Source organism: Archocentrus centrarchus, chromosome 21, assembly GCF_007364275.1.
Source record: "Archocentrus centrarchus isolate MPI-CPG fArcCen1 chromosome 21, fArcCen1, whole genome shotgun sequence".
Lineage (NCBI taxonomy): Eukaryota > Metazoa > Chordata > Actinopteri > Cichliformes > Cichlidae > Archocentrus > Archocentrus centrarchus.
In genome coordinates this window covers 14,489,722-14,499,946 of record NC_044366.1, presented here as the reverse complement: position 1 = coordinate 14,499,946, position 10,225 = coordinate 14,489,722, and the positions used below count along the sequence as shown (strand labels likewise).

The window sequence follows — 10,225 nt, the reverse complement described above, 5'->3', positions numbered from 1 at the left end:
CTCCCCCACACCCACCCCCCCATTAGCATTTAGAAAGAATGCAGGTTGTGCTGCACCAGTAGCTTTACTTTTTAGACCCTAAGCTACATCTATCTTTCATATGTTCTATGGGTTAAAGTTTTTTTCTCATAACAAGCATGAGGCCACACAACAAAAAAAAAGAACAATTAAATATAACTATATTATATTATTTTTTTAACTCAAATTATTTTATGATTTTATTAACTGTTTGATAGTTAAGCTTAATGTTCTCGTTGCAAAGATAAGCTACCACAGCCTGAGAAAAATCAGCAGGAAAACCTTTATTTTCTCTGCTTCATGTTTTATAAAAACTTTCTTTTTGCTTTGCGCACTGCTTACTAGCAGGAATAACTGCTGCTACAGTAGAAACCAGTTTATTATGATCCTATTTACCAGAACAAATTTAGTTCATATTCATTAGAAACATCATTATTCAATGAAGAGATGATTATAACTACTATGCCTCGTTAGATTTCAAAATACAAAGTCTTTTGCTCCACAATGAGCTACAGATACATATGCACTCACAGACACGTACATATTAAATACACATCTTTTATGTCATTCAGCAGGTAGGAACCATGGTGGGCAGAGATAGAAAAGTGCATCGTGGGTTATTATCTTTGACCTGTAAGAATAGATGTACAAGGACAAGTTACACTTTATCAGATATGCAAATAGGCATCATCTGATCTCATCTACATGAAGTTTTGGGGGCAGAAGGAATGGATGCCTCAGATTCACACTGGTTCTTTACCTCAGGGCAGGGCAAGGGCACAGAGCAGCGTGAGCCAATCAGGTTAGGTTGTGAAGGCCTCGAAGTCTGAGTCTGAAACAGGAAGCAGGAATTGTAAGACAAAAAAAAAAAACTTATGAAACTTAAGAATTTAAACTTATGTCCCAACAATATGTTACTAGATGTGCTTTTGCTACATTGCAGATGAAAAGGAATGTTTATGTGATCGAGCAGCAAGAGTTTAAATGCTACAGCCAACAAGACAAAATAACGTGATGCAAGGAAGTCTTAAGTGCAGATAAACAAAATAAAATACAATAACAGAAAAAGAAACAGCTTTCTATCAGACTTAATTATTTTTTTCTGTTTAAAACACGATGACTATTCCGACACATCTTGCTAAGATGCCCTTGCCCCTGTTACATACAGTATGCTATCAGGAACAACATCATATTGAAACTGTCTTGCATAACGAGGTCATAAGAACAGCACTGAAAATGTAGGTTCCTGATCAGAGCTGTGTGATGACACACACACTAAACCCACATACATGGGCAGTTTCCAAAGCAGTATAAACAGGCAGACGTTTTTCAATGCATTAATCTGTTTTGTTATATTGTTTAAGAGCCCTGAGAACTGAAAGCATTATTTCAGATTTCACTGACTGTATGATTATTAAACAGAACTCATATCATCACTTTGCACTGGTGATACACTTAAGCATGAATTTAGTGGAAAATTAGAGGAAAATACGTGGCTGCCATATTCTGAAAAAATAAGATATTCCAACTTATCTTGTGACACAATCTTTATTTGTTAATTCCTTTTAAACAACGTGAAAATAAAAATAACATCAACAAATGGAAACTCAGTATAGTACAATTAATACAGGCTGATATATTTATAAAATAATTCATTTGCGTAGTTCCATCTTAGTCTCTCTCTCTACACCAACAATAGTGTCGAAAAGAGAAAACAAAAGAATCAATTTAGGTTATGCTTGTTTAGGATTTCGCTTAAATCTTTGCAGGTGCTGACAGCTATACTTTGAAATGAGAACAAAACTCATGCAATCTATGATGAATGGAGCACTCGCGAAAAATCTGTGGCAAAATATATTACAATCAAATAAACTCACTGCTGTGTATGAGCAGCATAAAGCACAACAGGGCAAAAGGCCTGTAATAAGTTACTAACTGAGACAGGCATGTCTATGAAGAGTCATTTTTTTTTTGTTTTGGGTTTTTTTTTACATATTCCTGGCATCAGTAATTATTCTAACATTTGCATGTTTTGGCACCAGCAGGACTTTGTTACTTTCAGCTCTGTCCTCCAGCAACAACCACATCTAAAGCACTTGTTGGGGTTCCACCAATAACACTGGCAGTACTTTCACTTTGTTTGAGATACAGTCGATTTGGGTTTTATCCAGAAGCCTCATAAAAACTACCTTTAGTGACTTCTCACCGATGCAAACATGCAGTCCAACACATTCTATATGTTCATATAAAACACCTACACTTCTGGGATATTGGGCTGAATAACTTTCTGGTGGCTGTGGAGTCCACCAGTTTGCCTTTTCTTTAGATTTCTAGGAGTGTCCAAACACAAATGCATTTATGTTTACACAGTTATCTACTATATTTTAAGTAATCTCAGCTTCAATGCAAAGATGAGGACACACAGGCAATAAACAACTATTTCAGTTACAATACACATTAAACCCAACTTTAGCAGTAGCTGACATGGACTGATTGACTAACTGAAGATGAGTTTGACTCATTTTAGTCGCATTTACTTTCCTTCTTTTTCATATATTAAGATATATAATTCACCCTTTAAAAAAAAAAAAAAATGTATTTAAGTCAAAAGCCTGGAGGCAAAAAGTGCAGCTGGAGGGAAGGTTATGGAGTTACCCCTGAATTCAGAATCAGAATCAGAATACTTTATTGATCCCAGAGGGAAATTTAAAGTATTCTGATTCTGATTCTGTATTACAGTATTTGCAATTTTGCACACAAGGGAGCTCAACTGAGGTTTAACATTTTTCTCAGGGAACACTTAAACAAATGTTGTTAGAATGAAAACTTATCTATCTATCTTCTTTCTCCAAGCACCTAACAACACTCTCAGTCACATCTACTGCAGGAGCATCGGGGAAAATCCAAAACCTGATTTAGTATTTTCATTTGTTCATAAAGCCTGGCACTTTTGCATCAGTAATGTAAGTATAGTAAACACATAAGTAGTTAAAATGTGCAAAGATTTATTAACGATTATTTGTGGCTGTATCAGTCACAATACTGAACACATTCGATACTGTGATTTGTCTTTTAACTTTATAAAGTGCTGTCTCCAAACTATAATCTAAAATCAAATGTAAAATTGTAATGCTATTTATAGTAAAAGTGCAAGGCCAAGATATGATATATTTGGATTTAATGACACATGGGCTCTCTTTCCTACTCCAACTTTCCAACAACACGGTAGTTGTATTTTCAAAGTTTGTCATCATGTGCTTCACCTAACAACTTATTGCTTCATACATATTCTGGATAGTATAATTAGCTGACTGATAAGCATCGGGCTTCAATCAAAAGCAGTTTATATGTAAACATGGAAACACGCCACAGAAAGTTCTGTGGTCTACCTTTGACTTTTTTCCAGATGAGTGTGACACAGTTCTGCAACATTCCCAATGCCAAACAGTCTGAATGAGAAAATTCTATGGCAAGATCTCAGCTGACTCAAACACACACACACACACACACACACACACACACACACACACACACACACACACACACACACACACACACACACACACAACCTTTGTTTTAAAGTCAGGCCAAAATGATCTCAATTTCGAACAATCTCTTCCCGAGGTTTAAAACTTAAACCTGTCCTCATGAAACACCATATTTTGGCATTTGTACAGCAGATCTAAATCACCACTTAATTCAGTTTTTCCATCTATGTAAATTTCTGGCAAATTCACATTCATAAGCAATCCTCCGCACCAGCTTGCATCCACGAAGCCAAACAATTTAAATGCCTGCAATAATGTGGAAACATAACCACAGATCTTGCTTGTTCCATTTGAGGAATGTGAAGCCTTGTCATCGATATAGGCACTGTCTCAAATACAGATCTGCGCAATTCACATTACATTAGAGCTGGCTGAAGGCAAACACTGAGGTCAGTATAATAAGGCATCCCAAAGAAAGTAAACCCACAAAGAGACTTCATTAAGAGAGAACACACCCACACTTCTTTTTCTTTTTCACACTGCTATCACTTTTTATCACAGGTTTAAACTTTTCCTCACTGCACTGGCTTAGCGGTGTAGTGCTGGCAGTTGTGGATGACACAGGAGAGAAGTGTGGCTCCACAGTTATCTTTCCCACACTTTCACATCCATCTCCAGGCACCAATTTAAACTGGTTCTCTTTATGTTTCTGCCCTGCAACAGCCTCCTCCCTGCTAGGCACATTTGTGATCCCACCACCTAAATGGCCAGTAGTTTTGTCACTCACAGCTCTGCCCCCACCCCGAGCACCTGATATGTAGTCGTTAGCAGCAGCTCTCTGCTGGGCTTCCATTTCTGACAGGCTGCATGCCAAAGCCATCTGCAGGTCTTCATCTTCCTCATCATCCTCACTGCCTCCTGCAACCCCGTAGTGGTAGAATGGGGCAGAGCTAAATGAACGATGTGTGGGTGAAGTGTAAGGGCTCAGGCGGGATCTGTCTGACTCCGCGGTTCTGTTCTGGAGTCGTGGCTTCTGGGTGGCCTGTTCCTCTCGTCGGCTCAGCTCCAGAGCGAGTGCCATTTCATCTTCCACACCTGGGAACAAAATAAAAACAACAACACAGGTGCCTTAGTGCAAAATCAACACAGAGCAAAAACATTACACATACAGAGAAATAAATAACTAAGTGAAATATGAGCCACATATTGTACATGAGCAAATGTAGCTCTGAATTGTTGGCAAAATTGTCATTTCATTAGAAAATGTTAGCATGTTAACAAAAGTGATAAATTCAGGTTTAAGCAAATAAGAGCTCAAGTTTGTTTATCCTCAAATCATTCATTCAGTGTGCACTCTTACCATTAATTAGAACACTCTTTAACACTCCATCCTCCTCAATCTCTATTCTTTCCTGCCCATTCTCCTTTATCCTGCAGGAAAGACAAATACAGACATAAGTAGCAGCATTTAAAAGCCACCATCATTTTCTAGCGTCTCTGTGTGTGTATGTGCATACTCAGGCTTAGAGATTATGGCCAAAATTATTTTGACCAACAGTAAGATCATGATTATTTATCACAATTATTCACTGATTTTAGTGACAGAAATGCTTTTATTGCACTGTCACATAACCCCAACACTGCTTTCATATCCATGTTGTGGGATATGCCTGCTAATGTACAACCTTTGTATCAAAATACAACTGGTCCTCCTTACTCACCTAAATCCAGTGCATCTTTCAGAAGAAAAATATAAACTAAAACAACAGGGCACTGCTTTCACTTTCACATTATGCTATATTCCTGTTCATTAGTCCTTGCACATAAAAAGGGTGTTTATTCACCTGACCTAAGTGCATCTCTTAGAAGCAAACTATATAGTCTTTCTGTGAATTAAACTTGAAACAAAGTACATGACAGCTGATCTGAGATCCCTCTTCATTTCCCCTGGGGCATTTTGCATACAGTGCAGGTTTTTCCCACTTGGGAAAAATACTGTGTGAAGGGATGGCGTATCTTTTGTCCAGTATGCCAACCATTTTCCTGAAGTCTTCATTACTCATGGTGTTTTTGGCACATATCTTTGGCTGAATGGAATGTGACTATGTTGGTAATTTCAGTGTGTCTTTGTGAGCTCTATGGATATGCTGATGCACTATGTAGGCTCACGTTTATGGATGTCTGAATTGATATTTATCAACCACTAGATTGTTTTTCAGGGCCTTCGTGCATTCTTCATACTGCACTGTGTGTTGTATTTTCAGGTGGTTGCATAAGTTAGTTGTGTTCTTTTGTGCTACAGACACAATTTTACAGTACACTTTGCATGTTATTTGTTCTTAGCTAACACTTGCCCTAAAGTCTAAGTATTTCCAAACAGTGGCTGAGGCTCTGCTTCTGAGGACAAGCTCTTCACCTTCTGCTGTGTCAGACATTTAGTTTTTGTTCTGACACACTGTGTGGTGCAGGAAACAGCTGTGATTGGCACATGCGGACACACCATCGGGTGGTGATTTAGGGAGCGCTTGATTTGCTTTTACTTTGCTCTCTGTTGGCAGACAATGCCTTTTCAAAATCAGTTGATCAAGTTCATTTAATTGTAGGAAGCCAAAATCTTGATCAAGATTAAAATTTGATTAATTAGAAGCTATACTCTAGTCTTTTAAAAAGTCACTCTGTATGATAGCATCAATGAATTGATTAAATATTTATGTGAATTCAGGTACACACATATGAGTGCTCTACAGCTGTACTGTTGCTATAGAAATGTAATTAAATTTCATAATGCAAAATGCATCACTAGGTATGATAAAGCACTGCATCAAGATAAATTTTAAAACACTGGAATGTGTAACTGTTCACCGATGCTAAGTTTAATATAATTTTCAATTCCTCACTTTTTGCTTTGAAAATAATACACTTAATAATGTTCTTCCTTGGCTGCATAACCTATTTGTGAAGAGATTACATACTTCTTGGTGGTGGTGCGTTTTCCATTTATGATGCGAGTGGACGTAGAAACTGATCTGAAGTTGCCCATCCCTCCACCCATGCTGTCCATCCCATCCAGACCACCCAAGTTACTGGAGAAAGAGCTGAATTCAACTATAGAAATGCAAACAATCAAAGAGAAGAGAGGAAAACTATATTAGTTTTTAATGTATCTTTACCATGTCCTGATACTAACCCTAAGAATGTCAAATAGCATTAACCTGCCATTTTTTTGGTTGATACAAAACAACACAAGAACATCCAAAGTTCTCTTTGTGCTGAGCAAGAGCATGCTGTGTGGCATCACTGGCAAGCACTGAACCACCTTGAGACTGATTATAAAACAAATTTAAGTGGGTAGAATTGCATTAATATTCCAGTAAAGGAAAACTGTGAAAGAAAAACTAATTCTTCTGTAAATGTTTGTTAAATTTTCCCAGTGAGTGTAATTTATCCACACAGTGAAGATTTTTGCACGAGTATTACTACGCTTACATGGAGATAAATATAAATTTAGCACTTCAAAAAATGAGATTAACCTTTTGGAGGTGCTTCACTTAAAGGTTCTTAATATGTTTTTATGTCGAGCAGACTTCTGTCATTAGAACATAAAACAAAATTTAAATGTAGTGGATAGTCAGACAAATCTAACGTTTCAATTTTTCTTTTTACGTACCCCTCCACCTGTTTACAGATTTGAAAACTGGAACAGATTCCAACAGTATACTTATAATATTTAAATCTTTACCTCCTGCTGAAGGAAAAGAGAAGAATCGCCCGGGGCCGAGACGAGAGGATGAGCCTCCAAATGAGAAGTCATCTGAATAAGAGAAAAAGACATTTCAGCACATATAAATGCAACAGTAAATATTGTACAACATGAAACAAGGATGACGATGCAGTTACAGTAGATCTGAGACAAACTGCTCTGATCATATTAAATTACCCATAGGCTGAAAAAAATATGCAATACCTAAGTGTTAGTTCCTGTATTAATACTAATACCGGATGAACTCCACCTCACTATCTCTCTGACTTACCAAAGAAGCTGGCAAAGGGATCCTGTCCACCAAAGAACTCTCTGAACACCTCATCTGGGCTGCGGAATGTGAAGGTGAATCCTGGGAAATCTGAAAAGTCTGAACTGGAGGAACCTGAGAAATGAACACGTCATGATCAGGAGAGTGGGAAGGAAAAAGTAAAATAAGGACAAATGCAAAGGAGAAGTAGCAAGTAGGAAGACGCAGTTGTAAGACAATTACCAAAATACACAGTTTTTACTAAAATACAGCCATTAGAAGAATTTTTTTTGATTGCTAATGATTACTGTAATGGATGCAACAATATATCAGGCAGTTTTTTTTTTTTTAATTTACCGGGTTGTCGCATTCTGTCATTTCCATATCTGTCGTATGCATCACGTTTGCTCTCTGTCAAAAAGGAAAAAAGCAGCCAGATACATCAATATATGCCTTTGTCCCCCCAGCACATACACATGCACATGTCCAGTATACAGTATATATACTGGATGAGCCATCATGGATCATGACTTACTGTCAGATAAGACTTCATAGGCCTCTGCAAGTTCTTTGAACTTTTTCTCTGCTTCCTCCTTGTTGTCTGGATTTTTGTCAGGATGCCATTTCAAGGCCAATTTCCTGTACCTGAAAACACAAACAGAAACAAACACTGGCATGTATATACACAACCAAACACATGTAATATGTGCAACACTTGACACAATGAAGTACTCAATGGACAAAAAACAACACTGTGGGAAAATAAAATATACTTTGAGATATTTGTACTTTACATAGCAGGAGTTTTCAAACCTCTATTTATAGGTAGAAGCTGATTTAGTGACATTGCATAAAATGAAAGTGTGTCTTTGCTCTGAAGAGCAAACGTTTTGGATTGAAATTCAGTTCACGGGTTGTCTAAAGTTCATAAACTCTTAAACAATAAACACACAAAACTGCCACTTGGTAGTGGCCTCAGTTTTTCAGTGCTTACATAACCTTGCTATTTAAAGTTGTTTTTTTACACTTCAAATATATCTTCATATATAATATTTTCTACTCAAGTGAACTTTTTGTTACTTATGACTCAGGATACTTACGCCTTCTTAATGTCATCCTGAGAGGCTGTTTTGGACACTCCCAAGATGGTATAGTAGTCCACCATGTCACCTCCTGTCACTCCTCAAAACACCACGCTGCAATAAAAATTTCAGCACAGAGTTTCCATTTGGGTGAGAAAAATAAACAGTGGCAATGCATTTTTTAAATGACACATTTAGTCCTGGTATCTATAGTATACCCCAACACCCACAAACAATTTTTAAAAAACACCCAATTCTTATTTATTTGTACACAAATTTAATGAGATGCAACATAAACTGTCCAAGTGCCTGAACATTAAAGGATAGATTGTCCATTATCTGTATTAACGTATGACTCATGAGTTAAACTATATTGAGATTAAGAGTTGCTCTTTAAAGCTGCATTACTTACAAAGCAAATTAGTTTTAAGGATGACTCATCATGCATTTTGACTAGAGTTAGTAGTCAAAATGCATGATGAGTTAAACAATTAACAACTTTTCTGCGATAAATGCATGAACAGACTCACAACAGGAGATTGAAATCATCCGTGGAGATTTTTAACCCAAATTCATTACATTCTGTTAACTAGCCGAAACCTTTTTTCTCTTTGGGTCCTTTTAATTTGAATTTTCCAGCTAACACAACAAATATATTGAGTTAGACGAGTGTCAAAAAGGTAAATAAAAGCTAATCAGCAGACTTCACTGAATCATAAATTAACGTCAACATGTTATAAACTGCTTCAGAATGAACGCATTAAAATATCAAGCCTGTTGTCCTTTAATATAAGACCGTTTCGCAGTCATTAGTTCCATAATAACTATAGACGACATGCTAACCAACATGCCAGTCTCATTTGTGACAGTTTCAGGGCTTGGGGTGGAGTGGGGGCTTCAAAACTGAGGTGAAACAACTAAACTTAACTTTCTATGCCTCTTCACGAAGAGCTATGCACTCATACAAGCCTCATTACTATGTTATTTCTAGCGCCAAGGCATCTGTCAACTGCTGCAGTGCTGACATGACTCCGGGCCTTATAGACCCGTAAATACAAGGACAGATGAACTTGGAGGCACAGGTGCTGTGCTATTCGAGTGTTGACACTAAGGGCACAATTAACATCATTTGGTATTTCGGTAACACATCTCCTATTATGGTAAAGTTGGACATCAAACTGTAACTCCTATTTGGCTATGGGTAAGCATAACTTATTATTTGGCACTGAACTGTTATGCCTAAGCACAGGAGTGGACCTACCGTAGGAGTGTTTCGGCCTAATGAGCGAACAGTTAAGCCGTCTGTCCACCAGTTTGGAGCGACAGTGAATTTGTTGTGATAGCGGTCCTTCTGGAAAACGCTCCCCCTTCTTTTTCTCCTTTGTTCACAGCAGCACAGCCGCCTCACCTCCTTTCGGCCTATGTCTCCACCGCAAATATTTTCCAACAAGACAATGTCACTGTAACGTAGCGCTAGGGTCTACTCTAAAGTCCCTGCGGAGGTAACCGGTGTACAGTCAGCCGTGTTTCTCCGGAGCGCTGCTCTAAGCCGCACACGCTACGTCACCGAGAGCGCATAGAAAAAATAGAGCGTCTAGAACATGCCAGTGTTTAGAAACGTCACCGG

General features: G+C 37.8%; 1 protein-coding gene across 2 annotated transcripts; it reads right to left on the bottom strand.

Moving 5' to 3' along the window:
• Positions 1 to 379: 379 nt before the first annotated feature.
• Positions 380 to 10,163, bottom strand: dnajb2 (DnaJ heat shock protein family (Hsp40) member B2). Of its 2 annotated transcripts, XM_030757537.1 has the most exons (11): positions 9,860 to 10,163; positions 8,617 to 8,712; positions 8,052 to 8,161; positions 7,874 to 7,927; positions 7,538 to 7,651; positions 7,246 to 7,317; positions 6,479 to 6,611; positions 4,867 to 4,937; positions 4,317 to 4,601; positions 779 to 850; positions 380 to 649 (listed from the first exon to the last, which is right to left on the bottom strand). In XM_030757537.1, the coding sequence occupies exons 2-10, from the start codon at positions 8,679 to 8,681 to the stop codon at positions 822 to 824; spliced, it is 933 nt and encodes a 310-aa protein (XP_030613397.1). In that variant the 5' UTR covers positions 8,682 to 8,712; positions 9,860 to 10,163; the 3' UTR covers positions 380 to 649; positions 779 to 821. The 2 variants fall into 2 exon arrangements, with proteins under 2 accessions (XP_030613397.1, XP_030613396.1); XM_030757536.1 differs by lacking the exons at positions 380 to 649; positions 779 to 850 and having other exon boundaries at positions 3,630 to 4,601.
• Between the last annotated feature and the right edge of the window lie 62 nt (positions 10,164 to 10,225).

Coding starts and splice junctions, on each gene's coding strand:
- dnajb2 (XM_030757536.1), bottom strand. CDS start 8,681: ATGGTGGACTACTATACCATCTTGGGAGTGTCCAAAACAGCCTCTCAG. Junction 7,928..8,051: donor CTATGAAGTCTTATCTGACA/GTAAGTCATGAT, acceptor CCTTTTTGACAG/AGAGCAAACGTGATGCATAC. Junction 7,652..7,873: donor TGACAGAATGCGACAACCCG/GTAAATTAAAAA, acceptor TTCATTTCTCAG/GTTCCTCCAGTTCAGACTTT.